Source organism: Octopus sinensis, linkage group LG10 (genome assembly GCF_006345805.1).
Source record: "Octopus sinensis linkage group LG10, ASM634580v1, whole genome shotgun sequence".
NCBI lineage: Eukaryota > Metazoa > Mollusca > Cephalopoda > Octopoda > Octopodidae > Octopus > Octopus sinensis.
Window position 1 is genome coordinate 90,821,205 of NC_043006.1, and position 24,273 is coordinate 90,845,477.

General features: G+C 32.5%; 1 protein-coding gene across 1 annotated transcript in view; it reads left to right on the top strand.

The window, feature by feature from the left end:
• LOC115216551 (ribitol-5-phosphate xylosyltransferase 1) overlaps positions 1–24,273 on the top strand; it is a 514,985-nt gene that overhangs the window by 228,483 nt on the left and 262,229 nt on the right. Inside the window, exon 2 of the mRNA XM_029786009.2 lies at positions 22,221–22,394. Coding sequence (XP_029641869.1) covers positions 22,221–22,394 — 174 coding nt within the window. The remainder of the gene's footprint in view (positions 1–22,220; positions 22,395–24,273) is intronic.

Genomic DNA, 24,273 nt, shown 5'->3' on the forward strand with positions numbered 1-24,273 from the left:
TGATCTTTACATATCTACATTGTTGGATCTAAACAGCACTTTCAAAATAAGAAGGCTTATTGTACTTTAGTGTGTATTATCTATTTTCATGCTCATCATTTTATTTAGTATTTCATTTACCGACTACTGTATATTAATTATCTAAGAATATATAATTAATAATAGGTTTGATTGAACAGTGAGCTAACTTACTAGTTCTGTTATTGTTTCTTTCAAACTTGAAATTTTTAGCATTTATGAAGAACTTTTTGAGTCTCAGCACATACATGTGAACACGCATGCGCGCACACACACGTGTGTGTGTATGTATCTATATATTTCATGACAACCTCACTAATGGTGATGTCTTGAAAAAAGCATGTTGCAAAGTGGTTGGAGTTAAGAAGATTATCCAGCCATAGAAACCATGCATAAGTAGACAATGGAACATGATGTAGTTTTGGGACCCATCAGATGCTCTCAAACTGTCCAACCCATGTATCAGCATGGAACATGGGCATTAAGTGATGATGATAATGATGATATATGTACATCCATCCATCCATCATCAACAATTAACGTCTCTTCCATGCTGGCTTGGGTGGATGGTATATGTATATATATATGTATTATATATATATGTATATATATATGTATATATATATTGTATATATATATATATGTATATATATATGTATATATATATGTATATATATATATATATATATATATATATATATATATATATATATATATATCCTACCCATGCTTCTATAGAAGGCGGACATTAAACAACGATGATGATTATATATATATATATATATATATATAAAATCATCATCATTGTTTAATGATTTATATATATATGATGATGATGATACATACATATATATATATATATATATGATGATGATGATACATACATATATATAATATATTATATATTATATATATATATATGATGATGATACATACATATATATATATATCTATATCTATAAAATAATATGTTACAATTACTCAATAGTCAAGATAAAACTCTGAGTTTCAGATGCTGAAGTGGAAATCCACACACCATCTCTTCGGTTATCTGGCCATCTGAAAAAACGCTATGAAAAAATACCGTTATATAAAGGGAAATTACTGTGTTATAATTCTGCTACTTATATAAAATAAGATTAAAATTTCATAGTAAACACGTAAAACATGGCTAGTCATATGCTCACATGTGCGCTTGCGGATCCATGTGCGTACTTATACGTCACTATGAAAACATACACATCTTCACTCGCATTTTTCGCCAAATACATATGCATATATATACAAACTCATACGCACACACATGCGTACCGTAAAAGTTCATACATACGTCTATATACACACAAGCACAAGAAAAACCATGGTTAAAGGTAACATAAAAAAACATAAGGATGTATACAAAGCATAAAAACCACGTTCATATACGGACATGCCCTTATGCACTCATACACACACACACACCCATATATGTACATACCTGCACATGTTTATATACGCATACACACACACGCATACACAAAAAATGAATATACATATGCCCCCCCCCCCAAATAAACCTTTCAAAATGGAAAAATACTAAGTAAAAACTTCTATATATATATGCATTCTTATGTCCGCACACACGCACACATCTAGAACTGCCCACTCATACATATTCACACACGTGTACAAATGAATTTATATACATGTCTATATAGGCACAGGAAAAAATGCAGGATGGAAGAGTACAGAAAAAATTATTATGTGTGAAAATATAAAAATATATGAAATAATAAAAGGTATAATGAGATAAAAATCTTTTTGGGACATAATATAGAAAGCAAGTTCTATCTGTTTTCTTTAGGGGACCAAAACCGTAACAAAAATTTTGTCACATGTGGGCATGATCCAAAAACTTCTGTCCTTGAGTTTAGACATGTAGTAGGGTCTAAGCTGCTTTTCCAGATAAACCATCTCTCCATGTCACATAGACCGCACTTTCCGCTGCCGTTGGTGTAGGGCTTACATTTGGCCAAAATCTTCCAATGGATGTTATAATCGACACCTTTATCTTTTAAAGACCAAATATGATTAAATAATTTTGTCGCTTTTCTTTTGTTCCAGTGCCTAAAACTCAAGGTGTGATTATTGAACCTGGCCTTGAAATTACCCTCTGTAAGGCCCACGTATTACTTCGTCGAAACGGTGTCTTTAGTGGTTATAGAGTCCACGGTAGCTTCATAGATGATGGTCTCGGACATGCAAGCTCCATTTAGCGGGCACAATTTTTTATTCCTGCATGAACAGCTGTTTTCTTGTGGCTTTTGTGTGTTATGTGTGATTATATTTTTAAAATTGGTAGTTGAATAAAACTAATTTTTAAATTGTGTTTATTGAAGAGCTTCCTATAAGTATGGTTAACTGGAAAATGTCTATCTATTAATGTTAAGAAATATTTACCTATATTGAAGGTCACCTCGGGTGAGTAAGGGGGGTGTAAACCAGATGATCTTCCTATTTCTATTTTTCCTCTTCTTTACTGTTGGACTAGTAACAGGTGTATATTTTTTGATGTTTCCAAATCTGTTTCTTAACACATGAATCTAAAATAATAATACTAGATCTTCACTAGCCATAAATTAGGAGAAGATTTCCTTGTAAACAAATAACAAAACTAGCTTCTGCAAGGTTATGCACTTATTTTTTTTTCTCTTTTACTTGTTTCAGTCATTTGACTGTGGCCATGCTGGAGCACCGCCTTTAGTCGAGCAAACCAACTCCAGCACTTATTCTTTGGAAGCCTAGTACTTATTCTATCGGTCTCTTTTGCAGAACCGCTAAGTTACAGGAGTGAGGGCGCGTGGCTTAGTGGTTAGGGCATTCGGCTCATGATCGTAAGGTTGTGAGTTCGATTCCCGGCGACGCGTTGTGTCCTTGAGCAAGACACTTTATTTCACGTTGCTCCAGTCCACTCAGCTGGCAAAAATGAGTTGTACTTGTATTTCAAAGGGTCAGCCTTGTCACTCTCTGTGTCACGCTGATTATCCCCGAGAACTACGTTAAGGGTACACGTGTCTGTGGAATGCTCAGCCATTTGCACGTTAATTTCACGAGCAAGCTGTTCCGTTGATCGTATCAGCTGGGACCCTCGTCGTCGTAACCGGCGGAGTCTTTAGAGAAGTTACAGGAACGTAAACACACCAAGCAATGTTGGGGGGAAAAACACAGACACATGGACATATACACACACACATATATATTTATATATATATATATATATATATATACGACGGGCTTCTTTCAGTTTCCATCTACCAAATCCACTCACAAGGCTTTGGTCGGCCCGAGGCTATAGTTGAAGACACTTGCCCAAGGTGCCATGCAGTGGGAATGAACCCGGAATCATGTGGTTGGTAAGCAAGCTACATACCACACAGCCACTAAATTAAGGGATCATTAATTGCTTTACTTCTGTCATTGTAGTTATATAGAAATTTTAATATTTATTTTACATTTTATTTCTAGCTACATAAGCATTTATATGTTGAAAAGCAAATTGATATTGGGTCTTTTTAATGAACAGCTCTATGTTTAGTTTAAAGATTACTTTAAGATACTTTATAGGTTGTTTTGTGTGTGTGTGTGTGTGTGTGTGTGTGTGTGTGTGTGTGTGTGTGTGTGTGTAGAATGAATGCTTATTTAATGTCAACAAAAATGCATTACTATTATTTTGGACAGTTACACAAAATTGTGTCTTATAAAGTCTGATGAACTACATCAGTCTATAGCATTTACATATGGATGATTTTCCTATTCATAAAAAAAATTTTTTCATGAACAACATTAAGATATATGATATTAAATATATTAACTAAGTAAGATGCTTGTATGTATTCATTTACCTGCTCTTTTCCGTTCTTATCTAAACTGAATTTTGTATATTATTGTATTCCATATGTCTATTATGTAAGATTGAACTTAAGCCATCAGCAGCACAGGAAATCAATAGTCATATCCATTACACTACTCTGCAGGACTGTATTCAGATAGTGTATTGAGAGAACGATTGTGAAATGTTGAAGCTGTACTTCTGACTATTTGATAAGGTTTAAAGGTAGTCATTCATATAAGCATCACCAGCGTAAACACTTTGAGTAGCAAGTATGAAAATATGGTATATGTTGTAATGCTGCTCATTTAACATATTTGATTTCTTATTTTTATCTTTTATCTTTTACTTGTTTCAGTCATTAGACTGTGACCATGCTGGAACACCACCTTGAAGAATTTTGAGTCAAGTGAATTGGCCCCCAGGACTTAATTTTTTTAATGTTAAGCCTGTGTTTTTTGACAAACTGCTAAGTGACAGGGTTGTAAACACACCAACGACGGTTATCAAGTGGTGGTGGGGGACAAACAAAGACACACATACACACACATACACTGGGCTTCTTCTAGTTTCCATCTACCAAATCTTCTCACAAAGCTTTGGTTGACCAAAGGCTATAGTAGAAGACACTCACCCAGTGTGCCACTCGGTGGGACTGAACCTAGAACCATGTGGTTAGGAAGCAGGCTTCTTGCCACACAACCATGCCTACACCTATGAGTGTAATGAAAAAATGACTTTTTATTTGAGAGTAAAATGTTTTTAATATTATTAGCACAATAAGCAAAATGCTTTGCAGTGTTTTGTCTACATTTTAAGTTTGAATTCCATTGAAGAAGACTTTTGGGATCAGTAAAATAAGTACCAGTCAGGTGTTAATGTAATTGACTTACCCCTTCCTTGAAATTCCTGGCCTTGCACCATAATTTGAGCCCAATATCTATTTTTAGATGTTATGTTCCCCCTGTGTTTGTAAACGTTTTAGTCCCAATTTTAATTTTACAGGAATTATTATAAATTGCACATTAAATAGAAATGTAACTAGTATTAAAAAATCTTTTTTTTTTATACTTTTGAACATATGTACTGCCTAAATTATGATGAAGCATATGCATTTTTTTAGGATGCTTAATTATTATCAAGGTACATAGACTTTATATTCAATAAGAAAATGTTATTATGATGGTGCCAAACCTCTTTTTTTGTTTCCATGGTTTGGATTTGAAGAGAAGCCATACCCATGGCCTTAGCTGGCCTTCTAAGACCAGTGAAATTGATTTTGTATATAGTTGCAAGTCGATGACAAGCAAGGAAACATAGCTGGTAGGGGATTCCAGAGGAGTGGTGTTCAAGAGAGGAAGGATTAGGCATTGTGGTTGGTGTGGATGGTTAGTGAAGTTGATGCAAGATCAGTTATGAAAAGACAAAAAAACAAGTGAACTGGGTAACTGAAGTAAAGGTGGCATGAGATCATCTTGCTGCAAGAAGCAAAGTTCACAGCAATAATGGTAGAAAAAAGAAGGGAATTCTAGAGGAGTGATATTCTGAGAAGAAAGAATTATGCACAGTAGTTATTGAGATGGACAACATATGTAACAAGATGACAAATGAATAAGTTTGATGACCAGATCAACTAGTTCTAAAAAGCAGAGCTCTCAGTAGTAAGAGCAGAAAAGGCAGAGTGAGAAGACAAGAACATTTGTGAAGAGCAACTAGATGAAGTGTTTTGGTGAATGACTCCATGTCAGTTAGATTATCTAAATATAAACCATAAATTAGTCTATTTTAAAATAACAGTAGCACTGGAAATATTTATTCACATAAATTTATAGAGTTATGTATATTTATTGCTAGATATATTTGTACTTGCTTTTCATCAGGAAAGCTATCTACACCTTTGGAGTTAGAAACATATCTCATTATCTCAGAAACAGGAAGCAGTTATAGAGTGATAACAATATTGATGCAATTACCATTTCTCATGTATGTTATCTTAAAAATTCCTCTGTGTTAAGTGTTCTCACCAAGATGAACCTATATCTGACACAGGTAGATATCAGGAGAAGAATGAGACAAGAAGAAAGAGAAATTCATAGCACATTTTAAACATAATCTTTCTAATGTTAAAACATCACTCTAATCACGGCCTAACTTGTAGCTAAATTGATTGAAGACTCTTTGCCAATATGAACAACAAAACTTCTTCTTTATGAAAAATAGAATTGATCACCACCAGTAAAGATCTATACAAGGGAGTATCACTAGCTTATGTTCCTTAAAAAATATTCATTTTATACATCTATGCCTATCTAAATGTGATGTATCACATCACATTTATCCATATATACCTAGAGTCACTGCTACTTTTGGTTTGTTTTGGTTAATAGTATCACTGGTATTGCCCATCTTTTTTCTAGTAACCTTTGTTAAGATTATGTTTCAGCTTCTAGTATTTGAACTTATGTTTCTCAATCTTAATGTACTTAGGGTAGTTGAGAAACCTTTCTAAGGTTATTATTTACAGTTAGGCAGTGTGCATAGTAAGAGAAGATGTTTTTTCATCCTTTGACTGTAGGATTCTATGCCAACAAAAGTGCACATGTAAATTTGCTGGGACTCTATATCTACATCATATTTTTCTTTTAGCTAAACCCTAAAAGATTTCATATTCTTTTATTCTTTTACTGTGTTCAGTCATTGGACAACAGACATACCGAAGCTTCACCTTTACACATTGTACCATCCCCAGTATTTATCTCAATCTGGTTCATATTCTATGAATTTCTGTACGTTACAGACTAACTTACATGCACACACACCTGTACATATGATGGGCTTCTGCACAGTTTCTGCCTACCAAATTGAAGTCAGAAAGCATTGATGACCCTGAAGCATTTGTTCAAGATGTTTGTTATGTCATGAGATCAAACCCAAAATCACATGGCTGCTAAACAAACTTTTTACATAACAAACCTGTTCCTGCACCTTGTAACACAAAATGATTTCTTTTGATTAGTTGTGTAGTTGTGTAGATATGTATATAAATGCTACAGCATCTTCCAAGGCTCATTGTTACTGGTGTTAATGTTTACAAAAATGTACATTTTCCTATTTGATATATCTTATCTGAAATATGACTTGATGCTATCAAATTTAAAACTTATCTTTTCAAATGTTACTTTTTTTTCTGTTTTGTTTATTGCATTTTTAATAATATTCAGCAACTGCAATTAGCATATAAAATAGAATGGTGTATCACCTGATGAAATTTGATGTTCAGTCTTTTTTCCCCTTATTTGATTTAAGATGCTACATTGCAAAATCATTTTGGAAACACTACTGCATCAATCAGGTTTTCCAATCAAGCATAGAGACTCATTTGAATATGTTTAAAAAAAAAAAACGTATTTTTCAGTGTTTTTGTGAAATGTGGTTTCAAGTTTCTGCAATACGTCTTTTTTTTTTAAATGTAAATCAATCTTTATTTTATATTTAAAATACTTTATGAATTACTTTTTGCTATGGTGTGAAATAATCTTAAACTTAGGACTCTCTAAAATATTCCTACATCAATGCATAATGCAATTATTTTGTGCATTAAAATTAATTCTTGTAGGATTTTACTTGGATTATTCCTGCTACCATAGTCTCAATGGACATTTGATGAATGATGTGTTTGTAACTTTTAAATTTATCCTCTGGAACTGTAGTTAATTACAATTTATTCAGCTGTAATAAATAATAAAGTTATTGTTTTATTTATGTCTTCTGGATATTTCATTCTCTCCTTTTCTACCAAATAAGAAGTCGTCTATTTGATTAAATGAATTTTAGGGCCTAGTCTTCTTTGTATAATTTAATGCCGTCTTGGGTTGGAAGAATTAATTCTCTCTTGTAATGTAATAACTTGCAGGTATAAATCTTGTATGTTGTATGTCAAATTATAACGTTTTAAATTTGTAGTATACTATTTCCATTAAAATGAGATATGTTTCTTTAAGCTGAGCTGATGTTTCTTCAAAATCAATTTTCTTGTTTCTGTAGCTTTTATAAATGAATTGCATAAAAAGTACAATTCACTTATCAGTATAAACACACACACACACACACACACACACACAGATACACACACACACACACACACACACCATCCTTATGCTTAGTTTCCAATGATGGCATGCTTTATATAGGTCTGGTAGGTAAATCATGTGTCTGAATTATCTGCTAGGTCATCAGGGATTTCCAATGGCCTTGTGTATGCTCTAACTATTCACGTAATGTTCTCACTAGTTTGCTATAGTTACTTTCCACTGCCAATTCACAACAATTATCCGGTATGCTTTAATAGATATTTGGGATACCTAACTGCTCTGAAAATTCACTGATACTAAGTTTTCCTGGTATATGAGTGTTGAAAGGTCAGACAACCATCTTTGCTTTGTTCCTCTCTTCTCGACCCCATGCTGCATGAGTACAGATCCTTGGTGAACATGAGTCTTTGCTCTAAAATTCCTTATTTAACCTAAACATACTTTTGATTACTTTCATGTGTAACTTCAAAAATTTGTGGAGCCTTTTACCATCCTCTTTCATCACAGTTTTGAAAACCTTTTATGTAAAATATCGTTAGTTAAATAATTAATTAGTTTGGCAGCAGCCAGTTTTGTTACTCATATTATTTCTTGTATATTGCTGCCTTCAATTTCTTTATTTATTTTCTCTATGAGTAATTAATTCTACACACTTCATTGACTTTGTCCTGCCTTCATTGGTTTCTGAATTCAACCGCTAGTCTGTTTTGTTGGAAATATATCCCTGTTGTGATGAACTTTTTGAGTTCTTAAGGAAAAGGCACTGGTAAACTTTACATTGTGAATACAAATGTATCTGTATCTGAGTGTTTGTTAAGAACAAATTCAATCAGTCTGTGTGTCATACTGGTTGGTTCAAGGGCAAGCTGATCTGTTAGTTTTCTGAACTTTGTATTAGCAACGGTAAAGTTAATCAAAGCAAAGAAACCCAGTGAGGTTCAGTTCTCTTCTTTCCCTGTGTTCCTCTAGAGGAGTGCATTTTAATTATTTTTAAACAATTTAAAATTAAATTTGATAAAATAATCCTTATTCAAATAATTAGAAATTCTTCAGGGTGCACCCTGTACTTGTCTGTGGTCAGTTATGTATCTTCTTTCAAGCCATAGATTCTAACATATGTACTGTAATTTTATTTACAATATCCCATCTTGGGACTAATTAATTTAAAAGATAAATTACTAGTGAAGCTATATTGAAAATGGATCTTTATGGTGTTCTGAGAAAAATCAGGTTATGAATTAAGAAAAGTGTGTTGCTTTATTAATTAATTAATGCCTGAAAGTCATGAAAACAAAATTATAGATTTATATTCATTTTGTTTTCTGATTTTCAAAAATGCTTAGAGGTAGCTTTTAAGAAAGAAAGCAGTTGTATTTGCATCTAAAAAAATCTTTGAATTGAGAATTGAACTGTATTTTCTATTTAGTACTAACAGAGTAGTTCATCATACAATGATACTATTTTACAGTAAATATGATAGACTTTGGTGTTCTATTTAAAAATGAAACTTGAGGCTTGTAGCTTGCAGTGTGATGTATTTGTACATGATCTCTTCACAAAATTTATGAACTGGCTGAACTTCCAGCTCTTCATCTGACTGAAATCTGAACAGTATTCAGAAAATACCAGCAACTAATTTAATTTGAGTTTGAAAATTATGTCACATCAGTTTGTGTTTGCATATATGTATTTTATGTTGTACTTAGTGTGTTTATATGTGGTCCTTGTGAAGCAAAAGCAGGAAAAATACTTTGTTAAGAATAAACTGCTATTCCTGGCTTTCATTAATTTGGAGAAGGCATTTGAAGGAGTACCATGTTCATTAATTTGGTGGTCACGAAGGAAACTGGGTGTGGATGAGTGGCTTGTGAGGGCTGCACAAGATATGTACAAAGATGCAGTTAATATAGTAAGAGTTGATAACAATGTCAATGATGGATTTAGTGCAAAGATAATAATAGTCCCTCAGTCCTCTTCTAGTCATCATAATCTTATGGGACCATCAGAGAGGAGTTTAAGCCTGGATGTCCATGGGAGCTCCTATATGCTAATGATTTAGTTCTCTAGGCTGAATCTCCAGGGGAGCTAGAGAGTAAATTCTGGTCATGAAAGCTAAGCCTAGAACCTCAAGGCCTGAAGATGAACCTAGAAAAGACTGAGGTTTTAGCTTGTAGAACCTTGGTCTCTTCAGGAGAATGGCTTTGCTCACTATTCAGAAAAGGGGTAAAATATAACTCCATATGCTGTACCCAATGTAAACCATGGACATGAGATGTGGAGTGGAGTCACAGGCAGACTAACAGAGAAAGTAAAGTTTTTCTGCAACTGATATATTGGAGTGGTATGTACTCTGAGCACACCAGAAATAAACTCTCGTAAGTGTTTAACAGATTTAGTTACCAAGGAGATGTAATTAGCAGGGGAGGTAGTGGCTCCAAAATATATTGCAGTAGCCAAGGTAAGAACAGTTTGGAAGAAATTCAGGGAGCTTCTACCGTCAGCAACAAAGATTTTTATCTTCAGAGTGAAGGGCAGATTAAACTACAAATTTTGAAATTTTTTACTAACTGTGCTTGCATATTAAACTAAAATAATATTAGAATGATAGTCTGATAGTAATGTATTATAGTAATGTATTTCAGGATATTGTAATGGTTTGTTATGTATCAAAGTTAAGTTTTAAAATATTAGCTCTCATTTCAATAATGATTATCTTATTGGACTAATAGGCTAAAGATTGTACTCAGTTTATTGTTGGATTCTAAGCACTATATGCACCTTCTCACCTTGCTCGTGTTACATATTTTCTTAATAATGGAAGCTACAAGGCAGCATATCAAAGAAAATATGATAATTATATATATTTGATCAAAACTGTTAAAATTCCATTTTGGTGCTAATTAGTAGTTGTTATTTTTATCTAATGTGTTTTCATTATCTGTGTTACTTATTTGGTATAGAAAATTGTTAAAAGTGTCCATCATCTTACCATTGCTATTATGTTTCTCATATTCCTCTCTTCCATTTAAATATATCACTTTCTATTCTAGTTAATGATTCTGCTATTTCAATTTCCAGAGATAAATCATTCAGTGAAATATAATTTCTACATTAAGAAAAGGAAATTGAAAAGAAAAAAAAAAAGATGTATTTCAATTATGGAATTTGCAAATATAAACCAATTAAAGTTCTTAGCTGTACAATTTTACATCCATTTTTAAAGTTAGCGGCTAGAAATGTGTATTATTAAAGTAGATACTGTCATAGAAATTTATTTTTTAAATTTTTTACTGTTTTATTTTAGTTAAAACAAAAAAGAATATTGCAATATTAATACAGGCACTAAGCATCTTGATGGATATATTGGAACTTTTGTATTAGAACAATTCACATATGACTAGATAATGTGTACTAACTAGTGTAAGGGATGGTTAACATCTATATAGGATTCTTTTGAGAACACAGCTTTGAGATACCCAACCCCTTCCAAGCCATACAAACTCCATGCATCAGTATGATAGCCTATGTAGAATGAAAAAGAAAAAAAAGCACAACACATTCCTATTTAACAAAAAGAAGTAGGTGTTTTGAACATTTTAAGGCTCTACCAAAACTATATCTTTATTTTCCTTAACATGTCAAAGTAACATGTTTACAACATTGTTGCATGTATAGTCCTTTGCTAAACTTCTAACAACAGAATATGCCACCAAGAGAGTATCTTCTTTTGAACAAATATTGGTCACATTACCTAAGATCATTATACTGTTTATATTTTATAGAAAGATATTGATTTTTAACAATACAAGACCATATATTTGGAGATGAGACATGGTGGATTATATTGATCTTGGTTCTTAACTGGTACCTATTCTATTGACCCTACTGAAAGGCAAAAATCAACCCTGGTTGAAGTTAGAACTAAATGAACCATAAGAAAATTGACAGAGGAAAGAGAGAGGCATAAATAATATTCTATAAAATAGAATACCCTTACACTATAAGGGCATTGCAAGACTATTAAATTAAATATTAAGTAATTTAAAGTATTACTTACTATAATATCACACATGTTTCTGTTAGGCAAGATGATAACCACATTTCTTGTAAGCTTTGATAATGAGAGAGAAAACAAGAAGAAAGATGGCAGAGTGTGATATTTAATAAAGTTACCTTTGTTAAGAAAATATGTAGCATGCAAAAGGTATGGTAGTGCATATAGTGCTTGAAACCCTATCAATAAACTTAATGCAGTCATTACAGTAATAAGGCCATCTTCACTGAGATTTGAGCTAATAACCTTAAAACTCACTAAGATATAGCCATCACATGAAATCATTAAGTAGTAGATAAAACCCTCTGTTACTAATCTGGGCTGGTTTGTAAGTTCAGTCCTAACCCATATAAGTTATTGATTAGTCTTAAGTCAAATCAAAAGGATATCCATTCTGAAAGGTATTTCAATCATGCTGCATTCTTCCTAAGCACAGTGTGCCCAGTATTACGTTTTTTAAATGTGCCCTTCTTCTCTCATTAGGTAGGAAGATATCTAGCAGGTTTTGTAACCATGCAAACCTCCCTCTAATATTGTGTGTATGGTGCCTAAAGAGAACATTTGAATCAAAATTTAATGTCATTTGAATCACTCAATGTATACAATACTCCAGTCGTGTAGAAATAAAATGTAAGTGGTCCTGAAAAAGTCTTGTTACAAAGAATTCATCCAATGATAAGATGGAAAATGAATGTAAAACTCACACACACACACACACACACACACACGTGTGCGCATACAATTTCAAAAGTTTATTATTGACACTGAATTTTTATGTTGTAAGTTGGAATCTTAATTATAATTTCTTTGTTGGAACTTGAAATTTTAATTTTAGACCATTGTAAGTTAATTAAATGAAGTTTTTTATAATAATTATTGCTAGAAGATTTTGTTGAAAAGTTGTATTGTGTATATCTTGTATTAGTTATTTGTAAATTAATTACATTGTTAAATTGTTTAAGTTATTTATGCTGACTGTGTATCCACTAATTACTAATAATTAGTTTACTATTACTATTGAGTTGCAGTCAGTTACATTAATTGATCTAATATTCAAACACACAAGAATCATTATTTAATTTAAGTCTATTCAGTAAAAATTTAAAGCCCATTCATAAATTATCGACTCGCAGTTGCTCAATATTCAATAGACAGTTTCTTGTCTTTCTAGCTGCAATAAAAGTAAAATGATATTCAAACAATGTATCTTATGAAATTTTATACAAGATATAATTTCTTAATTTGTTTATTTTCTTTTCTAGTTTCTTGTGTTTGAAAACTTTTGGCATGGAAAACAATATTTTCTGGTTACAGACTATTAAAGAATTATATTTTATTTGAATAGTGATTCAGCAATAACGTGCATGTGCTTAGAAGTGTAGGTTACTTTATAATATAGGTTGAATTTATTCTAAATTGTTAAAATATTGATTTCTTATAAAGACACAAAGCCAACAATTTGTGGAGAGGAAAATAATTGATTGAACTAGTGGTAACATCAAGTACATACATGTCTGATATTTATTTATTGATCCAGAGGGGATAAAAGCCAGAATTGATTCCAGCAGAATTTGAGCTTAAAAACTGGTGGGATATAATTAAATAGTGCAAAAAGTTATATTCTATTACTCAAATGTTTCTTCCTCTGCAACCTTGAGAGTGGAGTATATACTAATCCATGCAAGCCTTAACATTCCTTCTGACTTACTTCATCCTCTCTGCATAAAAGGAAACTATTCTTTTTGAATCATGAAATTCTACCAAATACTCAGCAAAAGTAGCTCTAGTAGCTAGCACTCCATCTGATAATGTTACCATGTTTGCTCCTTTTCGTGTTAAAGCTAAGAAATATCTCTGGTGTACTCAAAGGTTTGGTTAAATCTCTTACTTTTCTTCAGATTGAGATTCTTCTCCCTATCAACTCAAGCAATATACCCTTCTGTGCAGGTGAAGTCAACTTCCAACACACAGGTGTTTTTTTTTCACATCTAGCCTAGACATCTCAAACTAGACTTACATTGCTTCAATGGGAAAAAACGCCTTGAAAGTGTCCTCCGAGGTGGATATAACACTCCAATTTCCTTTGGTTGTATCAAAATTGTTACACATGGTAAAATTTGCTCATCACACCATTTCCTACACACAAAGAACATGCAACTAAAACCCTCAAAATCCCTATAAATATATTACAGCTTACAATCTCTGATTGATCTTTTACATTAGCCTCACATGTATATAGTTTTGCCAAAACTACATCCCGAGGATAAAGCTGTCTTTAGAACCCGTTATCATCAGTTGGTGATACTGCTAAGCTTAGATGTGAATTTAATATGTCCTCACATATCAAGAATGGAGGTACAGCTACATAAAGAAAGATCATAGAGAAAGTTAATAAGACTATACTACTGATAAGCAAAACCTCTAGCATTAATTATTGCTCTTACTGCCTGATCTTAGCTTGTCGAAGCTGGAGCTGAGCATCAACTGCAGCTTGCAAGTGTCATGGAAACGACTCTTCTTTCACTAAGTAAAAAAAAAAAAAAATCTTCTCTTAACACAAAACTTTCTCTTTTGTTTTCTTTGTGCTGAAATATAATATGTAAGCAGTTAGTATACTGAATGACTGAAATGTTCATTCATAAAATTAACCTTTAGCAGAGAATTTAACTTACGCCCTTTGGCAAGGAAAATTCATCTACTTGCCAAACTTAATGAATAATACAAGTTTTTGTAATTAACTTTTGAGTCTCAAAATCCAGGCTATTATCATGATCAAATCATTAGTAATGGAACTTTTAAAGACTAAGGAAACTTATTTAATTTTAATTGCGATGTTATGTGTATGTGTTTAGCTGATGTTTAATATTGCTTTCATTCTTGACCTTAAACATTCCACAAAAATTTGGGTTTTTTCTTTTTAAATAGACTGGCATTTTCTTCAGAAATATCAAAAGGCTAAAACTTTCAAATACATAAACAAAATTAATGTTAAAATATGTAAACAACTTTCTAAATTTGCTTACAAATTAATTTTCTTTGAAGCAAGTTGTGCACATGATTTTATTTATTGATTGGTGTTACTACTGAGTTGTTATGGAATAAAATTTGAATAGATATTTCTTTTCATCCTTTTTATTCTCAATAAGTAAATACCTACACATATACATGAAACTTTTATTGGTGTATGTGTGTGTAAATCCCTCAATGTCTACTGTGAAATACATAGAAATGGAAGATGGCATAAAGAAAGCAATTTTGTTATTTTTGGTAGATGAAGCAAATAAATTATTTGTTTATTAAATTTTCTCTGTGTGTATATGTGTGTGTGTGTGTGTGTGAGAGAGAGAGAGAGAGAGAGAGGTGGGATTTCACTCCTGCAGACCATATAGCTATTAGGACCCCATTGTGTGTTCTTAGGTAGTTAATTGAGATTTTGTTGTACTTTAATAAATTATAATATAACTGAGGTGAAATTAAAATAACCTACTTTAAAATGTTTTTAGTCTAATTTATATTCTGAGATCAGATATAATTTATCTAAGAATCTTCTGCCAAAATGAAAATATTGAACCTCAAGTATAATTTTATCATTTGAGTCATAAAAATGTTGCTGTGAATGAGCACTGCCTTCAAAGGTTTGGACGAATTATTTTTATCATCTTTCAGTATTTTTATGGTAGTAATTCATTTTATCAATCTTTATTTGATAGCCTAATTTTAGAGGTGTTACTTGTCTTTAGTGATATAAACACCTTTAAGGTAGTTACACTTTTGTAAATTTTTTCTCTCGCTCTCTCTCTCTCTCTCTCTCTCTCTCTCTCTCTCTCTCTCACACACACACATGCACGCGTATGTGTGTGTAGAAATTTGCTTCTGCATAAAATAATGTATTAAAGTCTCATACACAGTAACTGGAGTCTATGGTGAATGAAGAATCTTGCCCAAAGTGCAGTGCAATACAACTGAACCCAGAAGCAGTGATTTCAAAGTGAATGTCTTGACCTCACAACAATGGATTGTTTGTTTTATTAAATTCTGATATATCAAATTCTGATTACCACTGAATCACTACCAGAACTAGGAAAGGAATTTCAGGTATGGAACCAAGGCCTGGAATCAAAGGACCTTTTAATTTAGCAAAGGCCAAAGTCCTAATAAGTAGGAAAACAGACAAGGCACAGTTTCCTTCAGGGAGATGGTCCTGCTCAATATGTAGAAAAGGTGTTGGGAGAAACTCCTTACAATGTACCCAGTGCAATCTATGGACACATAAGAGGTGCAGTAGTATCACTGGAAGACTAACAGAGAAAGACTTACATGTGGAAGATGTGCAGTTACATTAAACTCCGGGAATGTACATAAAATAGACTCCCTCAAATGTCAAGGGAGATCCTTAGAAGTAGTAGACAGTTTTCATACCTTTGGAGGTATGTTTCGAAAGCATTGCTGCTAGAATAAGAATAGGCTGAACAAAGTTCAGAGAGCCCCTTCCTCTGTTAGTCATGAAGAGCCTCTCCCTCAGAGTGAAAGGCAGATTGCATGATGCCTGTGTATGAACAGCTATGCTATATGGCAATGAAACATGGGTTGTGACTATTGAGGATATGTGAAGGCTTGAAAGAAATGAAGCTGGTATGGTCAGTGTGCGTGTAAGACAGAGTATTGGTGATTTAAGAGAAAAACTAGGAATACAGAGCTTCAGATGCAGTGTGCTAGAGAGAAGACTGTACTGGTATGGCCATGTAATTCTTATGAATGAAGACAGTCACATCAAAGATTTCCAAGCATTAATAAAGGAAGGAACATGTGGAAGAGGTAAACCCAGAAAGACGTGGAAGAAAGTGATGAGAAAGGATCTCAGATGTTGGGCCTCACTGAGGGGATGACTGAGGACTGAGACTTCTGGCAGTTTGCTGTGCTTCAGAAGGCACATCAAGCTAAGTAAATATGTGGTTGTCCTTGCATACAGACATGTCTCCTGCATCCTTCTTCAGCTGAACATTCCTAATCTTGCAGGCTCATGGGTGCTGGTGCCACATAAAAAGGTCCCATGCCAGTACTGCATAAAAGCACCCAGTACACTTGGTAAAGTGGTTGGTAATAGGAAGGGCATCCAACCATAGAAAACAAACTTGGAGCCCGGGCAGCTCTCCAGCTGACCACCACCTCTTGCCAAACCGTCCAACTCATGCCAGCATGGAAAACGGACATGAAATGGTGAAGATATGGTGATGATGATTTAGCTTGTTTGAAATATATCTGTGAAATGTCATTTGAGACTCAAGGATGAATTGCAGTGTTAAAATATAGTAATGACTTATGCAATATTTCAGAAAGAGCTGAGTTATATTACATAAGTTACAATACTTGGTGATTTTATTTCATTTTAGTTCATGAATTCCACAAATTCATTTTGATTTACAGATTTTCTTGTATTTCCATTTTAATTTACTGTGAGCTGACTTTATTTTATAGTCTGTAGATATAGATGTTTTGAGCAGTGAGTTTTTGAAACAGCAGAAAATTGAACTAACATGTCAAACAGCATTTAATATGTTTCCCATCTTGCTTGGTTTTAAATTCAAAGGTGTTCATGTTCTATTTTACTGTAGAGATCTTCTTAAGGAAATGCAATCTATTTACTCTATGCTTTCAATTCTCTGATAGTAAAAGAGAACGAATATAAATTCTGCTTCCATACCTTTTCTTTATCTTTTTTTTCCTAATATCTTTCATACATTTTTACTGTTTGTTTTTCTTCCTATCACTTTCACTGTTAGCTTCTTTGTGATCTCCTACCTCCATATATCACTTTTTGTAAGACATGCTATATTTTCGTGCAGTATTTAAAATATCGTTCATATCCATCAGAGGTTTCTTTCAAATTATTTTACTCATGCTTTTTATGCGTGATACATAAGTATCTATGTGGGAATCATTAATTAAAAATCACTTCACTTTTGTCATTGCCAAATGTTTTCTCATCTTCGAACAATTCCTTATGGACTTTTCATCACTGTAATTAATGCTGTTAAATCAAACAGGTGTCCTTATTATTTCATTAAACAACTTTCTTTGTAACTTGTATTCATTATTCTTAATTTCCTTTCTTGCTTAAACTACTGTTTTCTGTTTGTGTTCCCATTTCTAAAACCAACTCAAGATATTTTTCTTATTTTTGGTTTTTCTTTTTACTTTTTCTTTTATATTGTAATGTATTATGAGAAAGAAATGGTAAGATTTTACTATTTCAAACTAAAGTCTAGATATAATAAGCAAAGTCATGTGGTTATGACATTTTGCTCCACAACCATAGTTTCAGGTTCAAGCTGATTGGACAGCAGGTTTAACAAGTGTTATGTTCATAGGTAGTAACTTTAAAATGGTATTTGGCTTAACACGACTACCTAGCTGTTGGATGCCTTTCAACAAAATCCTCTATGTTGCAAGCATTTTGGCCAGCACTTCTGTTATGAAAACTTTTTTTCGTCCCTCCAGTTTTCAAGGCTCTGAAAAGATCACTTTCGCTGCCCTTTCTTCTCTACAGTGTTGTGAAAGAGAAACAAGAAATCTATTGACTAAATATGAATAATAATTATTGTTGTTGTTCTTAATTCATTGTGTAATCAACTCTTTGCTCTTAGCATTTCTTTCAAATCAGTTACATGTAGTAACATCTTTTTAACATGGCTAGAAAATATTGAAAAATATTTTCTTATTTTAAAACTAGAAATCTTAACAGTTGCTGAGTCTGAAAAATACTATTATTCTGTCAAAAACTAAAAACTACTTTTTGTTAATTGCATTAATCATGCCCTTCTTCTTGTCCAGTTTCCACATTGGCCTGGATTTATAATATATACATTACTACCATCTTTGTAAACGTATTATTATTGATTCAACAATTGACTACAATACTCTGTTCATCCATTTTCCTGTTTCTTTTCTAACTAGTTATCAGTTAGCTAGATTCATATGAATTGCAATAAACTTGTTCTTTTTGAAATGGCATTATCCTCTTTTAATTTCTTAGGTCATAATCACATAACATCACATTTTTTTGCTCACATATACAAACAACCTTTTGTTTAGGGAAAAGAGAAGTTTATTTTCTAATATCATATGCAGCAGTATCTGTCCAACCTTCCTCTAACTTTACAGACTAGTCTTAATGCATGCATTGATTTAATAAAGAAGATTGGGATATCTAAAAGATAAAACTTTGAAAGGAAAAAATTCCATTGAATTAAAATTATAATTTTCTAATGCAGTACTTCAAGTTTCTTTTGTTTTTGTTTTCACCTTTTCCAAGAAGTTAAATACACTGTTCAATTTCAATTAAAAGCCTTTATTAACAGCTTAAAGAGCAGAGGCTGTTTTCAGTTTTAATTGTACTTGCCTGATATTTTAGAGATAAGCTGAACTAATCAAATAAATGAGTTTACAATTATATAAAAACAAACAAAGAAAAACATTTTGGATCTGTTAATGTGATTTGAATGTGGACTACTTGTTTATTTGTTATAGTAAAGATTCTGTATTCTTACCAACTGCAATATAGATGTAATATCATTAGTTTAATGCTTCTATTTCTCTTTGAGTAAATTGTTAAATCAGAGATTTCACTTATTCTTAAATGGTATTATGCATATCAGATCTATTATAGACTAATGTTTGTATCACATTTGACAGGATTAGTCTCAAATACCATTTGTGTTTCTTTTCGGAATGTATACAGTCACTTAAATATGCATTAGATTCATGAGCTTTATTTAGAAATCTCTCTTAACACTTGTTTCATTTCTAGTTCCAATATTAATTCATGGAAAATATCTGAAGAAGCTCCTTTTTCAATAAATTTTCTCATTTTGTTTCTATACTTAATGTTTTGGCATACATTTTGCTTTGCATATCATTAGTTTAGTTCCCAGCCTCCTCTTGAATACTTTACAAGAATATGTATTTAATTTGGTTTTTAATTCAAAAATTGACTAAATATAAGGTAGTCAAAAAGTATCTGACGTTTGGTCAAAAAAAAAGTAATATTAAAAATTCACTATTTTGATTTAGTCTCTTGGGTGTCTACACATTTCTGCCAGCATTCCTGCCACTGCTGGAAACATTTCTGGAAATCACTTTTTTTGGTTGCTATAGAGTTGTGCCATTCAATTTTGCTTAATGTCCTATGTTGATTCAAATCTTCTCCCTTTGAGTGCTTTTTTGAGCTTTGAGAATAGCCAAAAGTCATACGGAGTCAAGTCTAGGGAGTAGAAAACCTGATGAACAAGTGGTGTGTTTTGCTTCATGAGGAATGCTTGGATGATGTGAGCTGGTGTGTTGTTATGGTGGAGTTCTCGGTTCTTTGCTGCCCACAGGTCAGGTCGTTTTCACCACCTCAGTCTTCATAGATTATTCCTCGAACCTTTGCAATAATTTCATCGTTTCTGCTAGTTGATAGTCTGCTACACTGGCTCACTGAGGTGCAGCCATCTTTGAACCAGTTGTACCACCCCTTTATTTATGTTTTTCCCATAGTATCATCTCTAAAGGCCTTCTGAATCTTCTCAATAATCTGGGCTTGCATACCACCAAGCTTATGACAGAATTTGATACAGTATCTTTGCTCAATGTGCTTGGTCATCTTGACCTAAAACGAAAAATCTCACAGCACAGTCTTCATGTCTGTACTCAACGCATCACTGCGCGTAACTGGCACAACCTACACACACAAAAATTTTCTTGCATGCTTAGGAAGGATGTGGCCACCTAATAGCTGTGTGGATTTTGCTTACTCATTATTATTTTGTTCAAAAAAACATCAAGCTTGGATACCTTTTGAGTACACCTCGTAAAACAAATTTCTACTCCTAATATAGGAGTAGAATCTGTTATATTTTGGGTGTCTAGACATTCACTTAGGAACCTGTGTGTACTCAGTTCAGTCCCACTATGCAACACCATGGTTTCAAGTCAATCAAAGTTTTGTGAGTGAATTATGATAAATGAAGTGTGTGTGTGTGTTAGACAAAAATATCTTGTGATATTTTGATTTGCCTTTAGGGCAGTGAGCTGGCAAAATTGTTAGCAAGTCAAACAAAATGCTTAGTGGCATTTCCTCCAGCTTTACATTCTGAGTTTAAATTCTGCTGACTTCGCCATTCATCTTTTTGGCAAGGGGGGGGGGCAATAAAATAAGTATCAGTTGAGCAATGGGCTTGATATAATTGGCTAGCCCCTTCTGCTAAAATTTCAGGCCTGATTACTTCCTTTTACACGTTTCCTTTCACTGAGTATACCCTGTTGACTTTGCCTTTCATCCATCTCTGATTCAACAAAATAAGTTCCAGACAAAATATAATGGATGAAATAAAGAAAAAACATGAAGACAGCACCTCCGCATGGTCACAATTCAATGAAATGAAAACAATAAAAGAAAAGGAATAAATATAAAACCATCCGTAGAAGGATTCTGAATTTCTAAATGCTTGAAAAGTTGACATTCTGGAGATTTAAAAAAAAAGTTTTCTTAATTTTCATTTCATAAAATTAATATTGTTAGTGATTTGAACTTTATCAGCTTCTGTTAACAAAGCTCTTTTCCTTGAATAGACATGATAAAAAATGGATGGGCAGTTAATCTCAGTTAACCATCTAAAATGCAAAAAGTGGGTATTACAAATGTGTCAGCATTTGTTGCCTGTACATACCTAAGAAAATGTAAAAATTAATATTCCTTAAAGCAAAATTTAGATTACTTGTGAATACTTTACTTCACTTGAATATATTTAATTTGCTTTTGATTGGGTGAACATTTTTAGATCCCTTCTTTAATTTTTAATTTTTTCTTTTTGTGAGTGGTAGGCAACCTTTATTAAGTTACCATGATTTCCAGACTTCTTGGCCATCAAACCACAATCCTCATTCCTTAAAGTATTTTCAAAATGCCTTTCTAACAAAATTATAAAGCTATAAATTTTCAAGATAATATAAATTGCACAAGTGCTTACTAACTGGTCTATGCACATTTGTTTTTTAATGAAGGTAAAGTAGTGAGTTGATTTATCACTTTGACTTTTAAGTTCTTTTATTTGTTTGAAAGCTTGTAATCAAAGTATAATTTTTAATTGTGTGTGTGTGTTTGTTGTCTTAGCTATTTTCAGATATTGATTATTTGTTTTGTAAATTCCAGATATTTTACGTGATGATCCTGAATGGAACCCATGGGGGGAAGAATTTGAAAATGGGGAAGAAGCACGATATGAAGCCCCCCAATGGAAAGTAGAAAACCCAGTTGTGAAAAGTAATAAAACAAATAACAATTCTCAGGAATTTGTTGTAGAAATCTGGGGCAAAGCTGCTATAGGTAAGATATTTTTTACATTTTTGAGAGATTTTAAATTGTAATTTTATACAGTCGTATTTTTCTGTTAACTTCTTTGCATAGACTCTTGTCATGTCGAGCTAAGAAGCTTAATTTTATTTACAAAGATCTATTACACACATTTTTAGTGTACAGTGAAGTAAAAGAAAATTTCCATCAAATAATGATCAATTTTAGAATAATTGAGAAATGATATATTATGGAAAATATAAATCTTGAGAAGTGATTATGTATGAAGAAAAATAATGTAAAAAGTAAACCATAATATTTAGCATTTTTGTAAACAGATGTGTCAATATTTGAATGATGCCTCTTGCCAGAAAATTAATATTGAAGTAATGTACATAAAACTAATAGGTTCCATGTGTTTGCATTCTTCTTCCTTTTTTCTTATGTAAACTACTGAAAAGCTAAAATTATTTTAAACTCTTCAATTAAAAATAACATTTGCTTATTAAATTGGTTATGCTTTTATATTTCATTTTCAGTAAATAAGCTCACTAAATCTCTATATATAATATTACTCATGCAAAGTAATACTTCTCTAGCCTAAAACAGCTATCAGCTCTACTATGTAACTCAACTGTCATAAAGTTTAAACAAGGTGACTCTAAATTAGAATCTGCAATTTCACTGTTAACAAAATGACCTTTGTCTGGGAATTGTCTGCGTAAGAAAGTTAGAAGGGTTGTGTACAAAGCTATATAACTTTAAACATATCCCGTGTACATAGCTTAATGTGTATTACACCAGGGAACTGTCTACTGGTGTTATTCCTAAAAGCAAAAGTCTGTTGGTGCTATGTGATGCAGCAGTATTGCCATTAAGATTTATTTATTTATTTTTTTACCAAGCACAGGGCTGGTGTTTTTTTTTTTTTGCTTTAAAGGGAAATTAAATGCAGCCATGCAGATACCCTTTATGATCATGTATTACCACTCAGTATATTATTGGTTATTATTTGATGACAAAAAGCAACATTAGCCTCAAGTTAATACATGGACTTGAAATATTTATTATTATAATTTTTAGAAGTGAGTATTGATATTCATTTTGCACACTTTAACCAGTTTTTTTTATATTGTTAAATAGATTAAGTAAATGTACTAAATTTGTACACAACTCGTAAAGAATTTTGAAATGAAAAGCTCACAATTTTTCTGAGTTACAACATGAGTTCTCAAACTTCATGTTGTAATTAAATCCCATAACAACACAAGCTCTCTTAACTCTTTAGCATTCAGATTATGCTGTTAAATGTAATGCTTATTTATTCACATTGCTTTGAATTTATCATGAATTATGTTGTAGCTATGAGATTTTGATGATGTGGAAGTACCAAGAGTTTCATGCATGGGCTCTTATCGAACACAGTACTCTCAGCCCTTGAGTTACTCTGTAACTTTTGACAATTATTAACATTAAGAAAATATACCCATGTTTTGAGTCCTGTTTTCCAACTTGTATCACCAAACCTTTATATGCGCATATATCATAGCTTCATCATCATCATTATTATCATCATCCTTTTTACCCCTGCTGGCATGAGTTGGATGGTTAGACAAGAACAGATGAGCCAGAAGCTATGTCTGCTTTGGCATGGTTACTACAGCTAGATGTCTTTCCTAATGCCAATCACTTGGAGAGAAAGAGAGAATATATTTTCTATGTGAACAGATACTTTCTACAAAGATGTTTGAATAGATATACAGTTGAACAATTATCTCTTTATTATTCTTAATATACTATAACTTAATCTACTTGCGAAACCCACTTTATTTGCATCATTATAAGGAACAGTATAAGACAATGTGTTTTAGCATAAAGAAGCATGATTATATTGGCAAATTGTGAATGATAT